General features: G+C 34.3%; 2 protein-coding genes across 2 annotated transcripts; both read left to right on the top strand.

Moving 5' to 3' along the window:
• The first annotated feature begins 3,882 nt into the window (after nt 1–3,882).
• LOC142172568 (secreted RxLR effector protein 161-like) lies at nt 3,883–4,257 on the top strand. Its single transcript, XM_075236217.1, has one exon. The coding sequence runs from the start codon at nt 3,883–3,885 to the stop codon at nt 4,255–4,257; it is 375 nt and encodes a 124-aa protein (XP_075092318.1).
• A 5,561-nt stretch (nt 4,258–9,818) lies between these two features.
• LOC107776956 (uncharacterized protein C594.04c-like) lies at nt 9,819–11,529 on the top strand. The gene is made up of 3 exons (XM_016596915.2): nt 9,819–10,080; nt 10,191–10,454; nt 10,925–11,529. Exons 1-3 carry the CDS (start codon nt 9,865–9,867, stop codon nt 11,399–11,401), a joined length of 957 nt encoding a protein of 318 aa, XP_016452401.1. The 5' UTR covers nt 9,819–9,864; the 3' UTR covers nt 11,402–11,529.
• Nucleotides 11,530–14,903: the final 3,374 nt, after the last annotated feature.

Below are 14,903 nucleotides of genomic sequence, written 5' to 3'. Positions count from 1 at the left end.
CCATTGACTATGTGAAGTCAGAGATAAATTTGGCCTATCCTCTGACTAAACCTATAGGAAGAAAATTAATTCTTCAAACCTCAAAAGAGATGGGTTAAGGCCGACATGTTGTCAATAGAGATGGTAACCCAACCTATGTGATTGGAGATCCCATGAAGTAGGTTCATATGGGTAATAACAAATCAATATTGGCACTGATGCACTAAAAGAGAGTGCTTGACTGCTACTAATTGAGAGGTTGAGTTATAACTCTTAATAAAATCCATAGTCCTTATGGATGGTGTATTTAAAAATAGTATACACTTGATCATCTATATGAGAGTGGAGTGGGTCGCTCCTATGAGATTTTGGCCTAGTCTCTAGAGCTCTCATGAATCACCAGGCATGCGCATGGCCTAGTGGCGCAAAACCGCGTTGATAGCAAAATTGTGAGGGTCGAACTGTGATTGATAAAATCTTTGACTTATAATAAGAGTTATTGGTTTATAGAAATATTATATTTCACCAGTAATTCTGTGAGTTAAATTTTTATTGATTTAAGTTTGGTTCATAGTCCAGAAGATACCAAACCTATTACATTTAGACCATACAAATCCACCAAGTTTATTTCAAAAGGTCTTTAAAATAGTGGGAGATAGTGGCAATATTTTAATGCCCTTTGGACAAGTGTTTTTAACCCTTCTAGAAGGTTATGATTAGTGGCAAAAGAAGTCTAAAAAGTGGCAAATGTTCATCCATGTTTTTGCCATGCAAAAGCCAAGTTTCATGCAATTACAACTATAAATAGGCTCTCACTTGACAAGGAAATCACCATCAACAAAAACATCATTCCTCTCATTTACTTTCACGCCTCCCTTCTTCTTTTGTTGTCCAATATTAAATATTAGTTGTTTCCTTTCTTATTACTTTTTCTACTTGCTAGCTGAGTTTGTAATTCAATATTTTTTTGATTCTTGTATCCTCCCAAATGGAGATGAGCTTGTTTAATCCTGGGGAAACATTTCACATTACTGAAATAGTTTCTTAGGACAGTGTCCAGCACGACTCAAGCCAATTCGTGTACCTGCTTACAAATAATATTATTGTAGTATTATTATTGTTATTTTTCAGTGTCATTTCTCTACAATCTAAGAAACTATGGCAAGTAATACTACTGCGGAAATTTTTGATGGTGCTATCAATTTTGGTGTTGTCTTTGCTGCTACTATTCCAGTTGTCCCGCCTGATATTCATGGTGTTGCAAATACGTTATTGCATCCACAACTTTGGCAGACACTAATGTCAAAACACATGTATGTAAATAGATATGGTTACATATCCAATGTTAAAATTAAAACTTTCAAGAAAAATACACCTCAATGCAAGAGAAGAGTTGGGATAAATAATAATCTTGCTAAGTCAAAATTAAATTTGACTAAAGCGGATAATATAATTATTGCGGTCATTTCCCAAATAAATAATTTGGCCAATGTGAGAGATTGGGTGATAGACTATGGTGCTACTAGGCACATTTGTGCAAACAAAAATAAATTTTTTTCTTACACCCAAGTTGAGAAAGGAGAAGAAACTATTTATCTTGGTGACTCAAGAACAACTCGTGTTCTTGGGAAAGAAAAATTCTTCTCAAACTCACATCTGGTAAAATTCTAGCATTTAGTGATGTTATTGCATGTTCCTAATATCCAAACCAATTTGGTTTCTGCAGGGTTATTAGGAGAAGTTGGAGTGAAGGTTTCATTTGAAAATAATGAGGTCGTATTGACCAAAAATGATATTTTTGTGGGCAATGGATATTGTAACCATGGTTTGTTTGTGCTTAATACTTCCGATACTAGCAATAACATTGCATCTTCTTCTGCTTATATGATTGAGTCAATTTCTTTGTGGCATGCTATATTATGACATGTTAATATCGCGTATATAAAGAAAATGCAGTCGCTAGGATTAATATCTGGTTTAAACTCAAATAATATTAACAAGTATGAAATATGTGTTGAAGCTAAAAGTACTAGAAAGACTTATTTTCTGTAAATAGAGAAATTAAATTATTATCCTTGATTCATACCGATTGAGGCGATTTAAAGCTGACTATGACTAGAGGTGGTAAAAGATATTATGTAACTTTTTATTGATGTTTTCTAGATATACTAAGTTGTACCTACTTAGAAATAAAGAAGATGCTTTTAATGCTTTTATTTCTTATAAAACTGAGGTTGAAAATTAACTTAGTAGGAAAATCAAGAGAATTAGATCTGATAGAGGTGGAGAATATTTATCTTTGAATGAATTTTGTGAAAATAATAGAATCATTCATAAAGTAACTCTGCCTTATTCACCTGAGTTAAATGGAGTAGCTGAAAGAAAAAATAGAACATTGAAAGAGATGATGAACTCTATGTTAGTTAGTTCTAATGCTCCTGATAATTTGTGGGGTGAAGCTATTTTATCTGGATGTCACTTACAAAATAGAATACCACATAGAAGAACTGGCAAAACTCTGTATGAATTGTGGAAGGGTTATAAACCTAACTTGAAATATTTAAAAGTGTGGGGGTGCCTTGCTAAAGTTCTTTTGCCTGAACCTAAAAAGAGAAAAATAGGTTCTAAAACTGCTGATTGCATGCTTATTGGATATGCTAAACATAGTGATGCATATAGATTCCTCATTTTGAAAAGTAATGTGCTTGATTGCAATACTATAATTGAAACAAAGAATCTTGAGTTCTTTGAATATATTTATATACTGCTGATAAAATTTCTCATACACCTGTTGAAACAAATAGAGAAATTACCTCTAATGAGGAACTGAGAAGGAGCAAAAGGCTTAGGAAAGAATATTTTTCATATGGAAATGATTTTCAAACTTTTCTTGTCGATAATGAACCATCAAATTATTTTGAAGCTATATCTTCTTCAGATGCTAAATATTTGAAAGAGGCAATAAAAGTTGAAATTGATTCTATTAAGAAAAATAATACATGAATTTTAACTGATTTACCTCCTGGTGCAAAGCCTATTGGTTGTAAATGGATTTTCAAAAAGGAATTTAATCATGATGGATCTTAGATAAATATAAAGCTTGGTTAGTAGCAAAAGGATTTTCTCAAAAACAAAATATAGATTATTTTGATACATTTGCACCAGTGGCTAGAATTTCTTATTCGAGTTTTAATTGCCTTAGTTTCAATTCGTAAGCTTTTTATCCACCAAATGGATGTCAAAACTGCTTTTTTGAATGGTGATTTAGAGGAAGAAATTCATATGGTTCAACTTGAAGGTTGTGTCATTCCTGGATAAGAAAATAAAGTTTGTAAATTAATTAAATCTCTTTATGGCCTTAAACAAGCTCCTAAGTGGTGATATGAGAAATTTGAGCAAGTCTTACTGAGAGACGATTTTTCTTCAGTTGAGGTAGATAAATGTGTTTATACTAAAGTGATAGAAAATGATTATGTGATAAAATGTCTGTATGTTGATGACATGCTTATATTTGGTACAAGTTTAAATATTGTGCAAAGTACTAAATTATTTCTGTCTGCTAATTTTGATATGAAAGATCTGGGTGAAGTAAATATGATATTGGGAGTTAAAGTTATAAAGAGTGAAGTTGGCATAATGTTGTTACAAGAATATTATGTTGAGAGACTTCTTAAGAAGTTTGAATATTTTAATGTCACATCTGTGAGCACTCCTTTTGATGCTAACTCTAAGTTGAAAAAGAATAATGGTGACTCAGTTGCTCAGTCTAAATATGCTCAGATTATTGAGAGTCTGATGCATTTAATGAATTTTACAAGGCCTGATATAGCCTATGCAGTGTGTAGACCTTGTAAATATATTTATAATCCCAATAGAGAGCATTGGTCCTCATTAGATAGACTAATGAAATATTTGAGAGGAACCATAAATTATGGTATCCTATATAGTGGATTTCCTTCTACTTTAGAAGGGTACAGTGATGCAAATTGGATCTCTGATTCAGATGAGACAAAATTTACTAGTGGTTATGTATTCACCCTTGGTGGTGGTGCAATATCGTGGAAATTAGCTAAACAGACGATCATTGCTAGATCGACTATGGAATCAGAGTTTGTAGCTCTGGAGTTAGCTGGTTCTGAGGCTGAGTGGCTAAGAAACTTCTTAGCTAATATCCCTTTAATAAAGGACGTAGTGCCTCCTATGTCTATACACTGTGATTGCCAAGCGGCAATAGCTATAGCGAAGAATAAATCTTATAAGGTAAAAGTAGACACATGAAACTGAGACATGATGTCATAAAACAGCTGTTGAGAGATGGAATAATTTTTATTGACTATGTGAAGTCAGAGATAAATTTGGTCGATCCTCTGAATAAATCTGTGGGAAGAAAATCAATTCTTCAAACCTCAAAAGAGATGGGGATAAGGCCGACATGTTGTCAATAAAGATGGTAATCCAACCTATGTGATTGGAGATCCCATGAAGTAGGTTCATAAGGGTAATAGCAAGTCAATATTGGCACTGATGCACTAAAAGAGAGTGCTTGACTGCTACTAATTGAGAGGCTGAGTTATAACTCTTAATGAAATTCATAGTCCTTATGGATAGTGTATTTAAAAACAGTATACGCTTGATGAATTCACCTATATGAGAGTGGAGTGGGCCGCTCCTATGAGATTTTGGCTCAGTCTCTAAAGCTCTCATGAATCACCAGGCATGCATATGGCCTAGTGGCGCAAAACTGCGTTGACAGCAAAATTGTGAGGGTCGAAGTGTGATTGATAACATCTTTGACTTACAATAAGAGTTATTGGTTCATAGAAATATTATATTTCACCAGTAATTCTGTGACTTAAATTTTTATTGATCTAAGTTTGGTTCATAGTCCAGAAGATACCAAACCTATTACATTTAGACCATACAAATCCAGCAAGTTTATTTCAAAAGGTCTTTAAAATAATGGGGGACTATGGAAATATTTTAATGCCTTTTGGACAAGTGTTTTTAGCCCTTCTAGAAGGTTATGATTAGTGGTCAAAGAAGTCTAAAAAGTGGCAAATGTTCAACCACATTTTTGCCATGCAAAAGCCAAGTTTCATGCAATTACAACTTTAAATAGGCTCTCACTTGACAAGAAAATCACCATCACCAAAAGCATCATTCCTCTCTTTTCCTTTCACGCCTCCCTTCTTCTTTTATTGTCCAATATTAAATATTAGTTGTTTCCTTTCTTATTTACTTTTTCTACTTGCTAGCTGGGTTTGTAATTCAATATTTTGTTGATTCCTGTATCCTTCCAAATGGAGATGGGCTTGTTTAATCCTGGGAAAATATTTCACATTGCTGAAATAGTTTCTTAGGACAGTGCCCAACACGACTCAAGCCAATTCGTGTATCTGCTTACAAATAATAATATTATAGTATTATTATTGTTATTTTTCAGTGTTATTTCCCTACAACAATGTTTGATTAGACACAAAGTTTAAAAAAATACATAATTTTAAAACTTGTGATTTTTAATATGTCATTAGATTTTTATGGCTACAAAATCATGTTACTAAGGAAAAAAAATTAAAGGTTAAAACAAAATTTTTTGAAATATAAAAAGATCTTTTTTTAATAAATTAATAATAAAATGTGTCACATAGAATGAAACAAAGGAGTGGTCATACTCATTTAATGTGCCGTGACTCGTCGACTCCTTTATAAAATAGACCCCTAGAAGCAAAAAAGACAAGGACACTAGCTGGTTATAACTGAAATAGACATGGCTACTCATAGCAATTTCAAGAATGCCTATAGTCATAGATTACCACGTGATCCAATAAAAAATGCTATGTAATTAAATTGAAAGCCCACCGTTTATGTTGTTAGATGTGGGAGCAATTTTATTAATAAAATTAATGTCATGTGCTCTTTTAGATGGATAGATGAACGGAGAGTATCTGTAAACCATTTAGCAAACGATAGCGATAGTTTAGACTCTTTTTTGAAATATATAGATTCTCCTATATTTTACTTGGCTTGGCTATTTTATAAGAAATTTTTACCACCTATAGCAAAGGTTAATACCTTGTCTATTTTAAATAAATATTATTTTAAAAATTATATTCTATAGATACCTTTTAATGTTTATAGCAAAATATCTAATTTTGGTTATCTCCTATTCCTAAGCCACTAAATACGCTATTTAGTTATATTATTTTCTTTCTCTCTCTACTTTGATACATGACATTCTCTTCCAATTTTCCTGAAAATACAATGCTCAATCTCAACAAAGATCGTGCCACCAAAATCCCAAAAAATCCCAAAAATACCAACGCCGCCACAGATATCGCCCATCTTTAGTATCCAACTGATGCTTGTACCCAATTACAGTCAAAACAGTTACATAAAGAAACAATTGTTCCAGGTGCTATCTCGCTGTACAATTGTTCCAATTGTTCCAAAACAGTACATAAAAAAACATATGAATCTCGATGTATTCCATTTGCTATCAATTAGTAGTGTAATCACCAAATCGGCTACTGTACAGTATGCGTGCAAATAGTGAGATTTAGGGTTTTTGCTCGATGACGGATTCACCGAAAATTAGGGTTTGTTCTTTAACAAAGACGATGGAGTTTGGGGCTGAGCAACTTGATTTTCTGTTAATATATTTCAATATATTTTCAACATATCACGCTGTATTTTCATGTATTTCATTGTATTCATTGTTTTTTTTTCATTGTAATTCAATGTATCTCGTTGTATTCCATGTATTTCATTATATTCACTGTCTTTTTTTCATTACATTTCAATATATCCTGCTGTATTCTATGTATTTCCTTTTATTCACTGTCTCGCTATATGCCATGAATGTATTCATATGTTTTTTTAATTAATAAAATTTATGTATTCAGATGTATTGTATAATTTCTTTGAAGATTTTTATCTTTTTGGGGTATTTTTCGGTTGAGAATCTTTTTTATAACTGGAAATACAAATTTTGTGTGTTATAATTGAGTTGGTTGAGTTATATTAGGAGTCTATTATGTTAATTGATTCACTTTCTGTTTAAAAACAGTGTAATCCCATGTTTCACGCCGTGAATATAGTCGAATCAATAATCTGTCCAGCTATAATCCCATGTTTCACGCCATGAATACAGTCGAATACACTCGAATACAACAACTGATTAGTTGAACTTCCCTGATTCACGCCTATTTTTGCTACTGTATTCATGAATACAGTAGCTTAAATACATCTAATACATCTTATAACAACAGAAAACGTATCTACAATTCCTAATATAGCAAATGGTATCTATAGATAGCTAATTACCACTAAAAGATAGTGCTTTATGAAAATTTCTCATTTTATAATTGGTTGGACTATAGAATGCAAACTTTTTTGGGCTTTTTTTGCCAAATGTAATCTAAGGTAAAAAATTTGTTAATTTTTATATGGTAAAAATTGCACGGGGCGCCTTATTTGGTCGCCCCCATTTAACATATACTTTTTTTTTTTAAACTTCTAACTTGTACCCATTTTTTAAACAACTTCAGCCTCCTTTCTCCTCCTCCTTTTCCTCAAAGTTTTATCTTTTCTTTTTCCAGAAGTAAGGTTCATCCCTATCTGCTTCTTCTTATTTCTCTAGTGAGTCCTATAAATTTTCACGCTAACCTATATATCCGAAACTATCAATTTGCTTTCTTCGTCACTTCCTATCACGTGTTATTTGACTTTCTTGTTTGTGGCAAATATATATATACACACAACATTGCAACAGAACTCATCAACTCACAGCTTTATCTGGGAAAGGAAAAGGGTAAAAAAAGAAAGTAGAGTTATGTTTTATACAATTAGCTTCATTTTCACATGTATTCATTGCAACTAATGGTTCAGATCATTTACGATGCAGCAATAATTTTATTCTTTATATAAATATCAACAAATCTGTGATTTGATGGAGACGTTGTTACATCCTTTTTAGTTACTACCATAAACAACACGAACGATAGGTTATATGTATGTTATTAAAACATGATAACTACAGTTTCACGTGAATAGAAGGAGACTGATGGTCTAATAACTATAGTTTCATACAAACACGAATGAATAAACAAACAAAAACTTCAGCTCTAGAGCTGAAGTTCCCCAGTTACAAAGACAAAAACTTCAGCTTTAGAGCTGAAGTTCCCCAGTTACAAAACAAAAACTTCGCCAGTTACAAAGATAAAAACTTCAGCTCTAGAGCTGAAGTTCCCCAGTTACAAAATAAAAACTTCGCCAGTTACAAAAACAAAAACTTCAGCTCTAGAGCTTAAGTTCGCCAGTTATAAAACAAAAACTTCAGCTCTAGAGCTGAACTTCAGGCCCGGCTACTAGAATACTGAAGTTTTGCGTGATTGTTTTTGCTACTTCAGTCCTGTATGCTGAAGTTATGCGAAAAAGCGGGTACGCTTGTAATATTTTTTGTAAAGCGGGCATAAGTTAAAACGTGACACAAAAAATGGGTATAGATACAAATGCCCCTTTTATATGTCTTGTTAGCCGATGTAAATTTTTCTATTAGTTATATCACGACGGAATACTGAAAATCGTAACTGACACTAACTGAACTTTCACCAAGCGAATCTATTCAATGTTCTCAACATATAGAGCGAAGCTAGTAGGCTACACTTAGCATATAGTTCGGCTACACTTAGCATATTTGTCCTAAATTTTGTATTTATTTCATGAAATTCACTAAATATATACAAATTCTAAATTAAGAATCATGTTATTTATTACTCCTTAAAGTGATCACTGTAAAATTCAGAACTCAAAAAGTTTAAATTCTGAATCTGCATTTGTATATAAAAATCTTCAAGCAACTCAATTTTACTTGTAGTTTATAAATGTACCTTTCTTCATTAATATATTTTTAACCATACAATCAAATCACCGAAAATTCCCACATAAACTCATAGTAGAAACCTTTTATCAGTTGATTTTTGATGAAATCATTAAGTTGTGGCAGCTAACATCAAGATTAAATAAAACATAAAACATGATAGCTAGCATCAAATTTATCATCCCATATTGCAAAATTGGTACGTCAAAATATATATTAAAGAAGATGATGAAATGCCATGATTGTCGGTAACAACATAGAGACAAGAATGATAGTGGAAGTAATCATAAATTTCAAATTTAAATAGTAACCTCTCAATGACAGAAGAAAATCATAAAGATAGTGCAATGGACAATGTAAAGTAGCCCCTTTTGCTTTCTTTTGGACCAGTCCATACTCAAATCTTTCTTCTTTATTTTTTCTTAGTAATGACTTAACTAGCATTTTCTATTTGGCTATATAATTCCACTGGTAAAAGTTTTTTCTACTAAGAGTTCTTTATATTCAGAACAAGAATTCGAGACCCTTAGTTGAGAATGGAAGGATCCAAATCATTCCATCGCACTCCTTATCAATATTCTTTTGTTTCACTCCAATATTTGACTAGACACAAAAATTTAAGAAAGAAATACATAATTTAAAATTTTGTAATGTTTAATATACCACGAAAATCAAGTTACTAAGGACGACAACAATAAGAACAACAACATACCCAATATTATCTCATACTGTAGGATTTGAGGAGGATATATAGTGTATACGCAGACCTTGCCCCTATAAGTATAGAGAGGATGTTTCAATCATGTTAGTAAGGAAAAAAGTTTAAAACTAAATTATTTTAAAATATAAAAAATATCATTCTTTTTAATAAATTAATAAACATTGAATGGACCAAAGGAGTAATCATACACATTTTTTAATGTGGCGTGGCTCGTAGACTCCTTTATAAATTAGACCCCTAGAAGCAAAAAAGACAAGGACACTAGCTGGTTATAACTGAAATAGACATGGCTACTCATAGTAATTTCAAGAATGCCTTGATTGCATGTGTAGTCCCCCTTCCCTCCATTCTCTTCTACCTCTGTTTACTTTATCATCAACGTGAAGATCACTCGTTGTGGAACTGGTGCAATCACCATCCACTTTTACTCGCTAATCTCCTGTTTTTCCTTAATGTCAACGTCCTCTTCTGGTTCATTGCTCTTCTTCAATCAAGCCATTGGGTAACTCACTTCTAAAATGAAATCACTGTCAATGCTAGCTCTTCCTTTTTAACTTCATGAATTAACCGACTTAGTTTTGTTCTGTTTTTTCTTTTTGAATTGATTTGCAGATGATAGGTTTGTACTGGATGGTGATTCCAGTAATGGTGCTACATTTCTATGCCAATCATCCTATGGCGCAGTACAATCAATGGAGATCACGTGTTGTGATGCTTTTGACATGGGTTTGGAGTATTAGGCTGATTCACAGCTACTTCCGACGTGAAAATTGGCAGTGGGGAGTGAGGCAAGACTGGAGATTTACAGACTTGAGCCACCAGTATGGCAAGAAATGGTGGTGGGTCTCTTTCTTGGCTATTTACCTCTCTCAGCAGGTAACTCTTTTTCTTCATTTCTTATGTTTTTGCTAGACGAAACTCTGAGAATGACTTTGTTTCATTTGCTATGTGGTTTGTGAAAAACAGGGTAAAAATAGTTACAATCTTATGTAAACTTTTCCAGATTTTGTTACAGCCCCATATTGGTTGAGGGTACATGTTGTTATCTCCTCATATACTTTTGCGCAATTCTCTTCGACCTCTGTTGTTATCTCCTTATATACTCATCTCATGAACTAGCTTTTAAAAATTGAGTCAAACCCAAATTTCGAAATTCTCTATTCTTTACAGGCTGTGCATAAAATATATAGATTACTTGCATATCAGCCCTTGATTGAATCTATGAGCAGTATGCATTTTCTCATGGCACAGCAAAGACAAGAAATATGATGGGGATATGCCTCTTCAAACTCTTTGTTATTGCTTCTTGTGATATTGAGTTTTTTGTATATATTTTGTCTTTGCAGGTTTTTCAGATGGGAATATGCCTACCTCTATATGTTGTCCATTCACAGGACAAGCCATGGAGCATCTGGGATTTCATTGCCATAGTCATCTGCTTCTCCGGCATCACAATCGCCTATCACGCCGATACACAGCTCCACAATTTTATTAACAGAAATAAAAAACTGAAAGAAGTTGGCCAGCCAATGGTTCCAATTCTTGACAAAGGCCTTTGGTGCTACTCAAGACATCCTAATTATTTTGGAGAACAGTTATGGTGGTGGGGACTGGCCTTAATTGCATGGAATTTGGGTCAAGGTTGGACATTCCTTGGTGCACTCATAAATAGCATTTGCTTAGCATATGTCACTGTGCTTGTGGAGAGGAAAATGCTTAGCCAAACATACAGAACTGAAGCATATACGCTCTACCAAAAGACTACATCTGTGTTGATACCATGGTTCAAGTCTTCCTCAATTGGAAAAGATAAGAAAACTTGACTTCATATGTCATCAGTTGATGTGTGCCTTATTCTTTGTCATATCAGTTGATAAGAACGTTTGTAACAGCAATGGATTGTAATCTGCTCTGTATTTATTTGTCTTGTATGAAAGATGGTTGAGAAGAACTTTTATGAGTTATCTTAATAGATAGCAGTAAACAACAACAACAACCACCCAGTGAGTTCCAATAAACGGGGTCTGAGGAGGGTAGAGTGTACGCAAACTTTACTCCTACCGCACAAAGTAGAATAGAGAGACTGTTTTCGAGAGCTGTATGTAAAAGAAGAAAAATGTGGAATAAGTTAGACAAACTAAATCAAGCAATCAACTCCCCAAATGTATGATTTGTTAGCATAGTTGTGTTTTCCGGACCAGGTGTAGCATTTTCCGCCTTTCAAAAATAATAATTTTGGGTAACATATAGGCATAGTTGAGTTATTTTTCGGTACAATGGTAAGATATGAAGACCAAGTGTAAACTCAATCATTACACCTAAATCCCCTCCCGTTGCTATAAATAGGTCTTATCATCGGAGGCGAAGCTAGGATTTGAACCTTATGGGTTCGGGGTAACAATCCTTCTAAGTTGTTGGGTTCTGAAATAATAATTTGTACATTTTCATTGAATTTCTTATACAAATATAGGATTTGAACAAAAGCTCCTGAGTTCGGTCGAACACACAACCAACTATGTAGCTAAGCCCCTGCTCATCATGGCCTCGTCAGAACATGAAAATATAGAGTGACACTACCGATGCAATGATATTTCTCTTGAACCGTCTAATTCTGCTAGAATTTCCGTTATTTCGCTGCCAATTTCTGTTAGGTGTTTGCCATAATTTTCTTACCATATTTGATTTTCCTATTTGTTGAAGGAAAGGGCAATATAATTACCTTAATTGGGTTTTCCTTTTTGTAGAAGGAAATTATAATTCTCCTATATTTGGTTAGTCTTTTTTCTTGTAGGAAAAGGTTTGGAGTTCTATAAATTGAGGATCAGTCCTTCTCATTCAGCAGCATCCACAATGTAGCCATAGGGGCTTGAGAGTAGTGTTTAGGGGGAGAACTTTTCGGGACAAGTGTTAGTGTGTCACTTGTGTTTGCCTCTTCGTGAGGTTGTTCTCTCGATATTTTGTACTCTCTTTTTATATAGTGGATTGCTCATCTCCGCGGTGGACGTAGGTCAGTTGACCAAACCATGTGTGTCTCTTTTGGTATATTTCTCCTTTGTTGTATGATTTATCGTCGCTCAAGGTTTGTTTTGCTAGCTTCCGTATGACACCTGATTTTTACGGTCCTAACAAGTGGTATCAGAGCAAGGTTCAAGACAGGTTCATTTTGATACCACTTGTTAGGACCGTAAAAATCAGGTGTCATACAGAAGCTAGCAAAGCAAACCTTGAGCGACGATAAATCATACAACAAAAAGACATATACCAAAAGAGACACAAACATTTAATGTGGTTCGGTCAACTGACTTACGTCCACAACGGAGATGAGCAATCCACTATATAAAAAAGAGTACAAAATATCGAGAGAACAACCTCACGAAGAGGCAAACACAAGTGACACACTAACACTTGTCCCGAAAAGTTCTCCCCCTAAACACTACTCTCAAGCCCCTATGGCTACATTGTGGATGCTACTGAATGAGAAAGAAGGATCCTCAATTTATAGAACTCCAAACCTTTTCCTACAAGAAAAAGGATTAGCCAAGTATATGAGAATTATAATTTCCTTCTACAAAAAGGAAAACTCAATTAAGGTAATTATATTGCCCTTTCCTTCAACATTATAGCCAAATTTATCCATTTCCTTCTACAAATGTTTGGAGACGAATATAATTACCTTAATTGGGCAAATTTTTCTTGTTTCTCCAAATTATGGTTACCTCGCCTTGTATCTTGCTTTAGCTTCTCCAAACATTATAATTTCTCCCATTTAAACATACCATCTTGCTCATATTCGCCTCCATTCCGTAACAACCCGGATAATTAACCAAGGCTCTATTCTTAATGACTCCATAAATCTGGTGGAAAGTGATACTTTATCAGAATTGTGGCACCGAAGACTGAGTCATATGAGCGAGAGGGGGATTACGTGTTTGGCTAAGAAAAGTTTGCTTTCTAGAGTGAAACAAGCAAAGCTGAAAAGGTGTATCCATTGTTTAGCTGGCAAACAGAAAAGGGTTTCCTTTCATAGCCATCCTCCCTCAAGAAAGCCCGATTTATTGGAGCTAGTACACTCTGATTTGTGTGGTTCCTTTAAAGTAAAGTCAAAAGGTGGTGCACTTTACTTTGTGACCTTCATTGATGATCATTATCGTAAGCTCTAGGTGTATCCTTTGAAATCTAAAGATCAAGCATTTAGCGTGTTTAAGGAATTTCAGGCCTTAGCTGAGACAGACGGGGAAGAAATTAAAATGTATTTGTACTGACAATGGTGGTGAATATTGTGGTCCCTTTGATAACTATTGCAAGGAAAAAGGAATTCGTCATCAGAAAACTCCGCCCAAGACACCTCAATTGAATGGTTTGGCAGAGGGATGAATAGAACTCTAGTTGAGAGAGTTAGATGCTTACTTTCAGAGGCTAAACTTCCAAATACATTTTGGGCCGAAGCACTTAACACTGTTGCCTATGTTATCAATTTGTCTCCTGCAGTTGCTTTGGATGGTGATGTCCTAGACAGAGTTTGGTTTGCCAAAGATGTTTCTTATAATCACCTGAGAGTTTTTGGGTGTAAAGCTTGTGTGCATGTTCCTAAAGATGAGAGATCGAAACTGGATGTCAAAACTAAGCAGTGCATCTTTATTGGTTATGGTCAAGATGAGTTTGGGTATCATTTTTATGATACAGTTGACAATAAAATTATTAGAAGTCATGATGCAATATTCTTTGAAGACCAAACTATTGAAGATATTGACAAAGCCGAGAAGATAGATTCTCAGAGTAATGAGAGCTTAGTTGATATTGATCCAGTTTCAATTTCTAAGGCACCTATTGCACATGAAGGAACCCAAGACAATGATGGAGATAGTGATCAAGATCAAAATAATCATCATGGTGTAGATGTTATGGATGCTCCAGTTGATGAAGTTGTGGTTGATCGGCAACCAATTCCTGCACAGGTAACTACTTTGAATGCTCTTGAAACCTCTCTTAGAAGATCTACAAGGGAGAAGCAAAAATCCATGCGCTATCCTCCTGAAGAGTATGTACTTTTGACTGACATAGGAGAACCTGAGAATTATGATGAAGCCATGCAAGATACTCATAAAGATCAGTGGATCGAAGCGATGGAAGATGAGATGAAGTCACTCCATGAGAATGGCACATATGAGTTAGTGAAATTTCCGAAAGGTAAGAGAGCTTTATCTAACAAGTGGTATCAGAGCAAGGTTCAAGACAGGTTCATCTTGGCGGGTTCAGTTCTAGCCGCAACATATTTGACGATAAGAGTGATTTTTGTCTGAGAAATTTGACCGGTGTGCTACACAC

The sequence above is a fragment of the Nicotiana tabacum genome, chromosome 18, assembly GCF_000715075.1.
Source record: "Nicotiana tabacum cultivar K326 chromosome 18, ASM71507v2, whole genome shotgun sequence".
Classification (NCBI taxonomy): Eukaryota; Viridiplantae; Streptophyta; class Magnoliopsida; order Solanales; family Solanaceae; genus Nicotiana; species Nicotiana tabacum.
The sequence above is the reverse complement of the archived record's forward strand: the minus strand, read 5'-3'. Positions and strand labels throughout refer to the sequence as shown.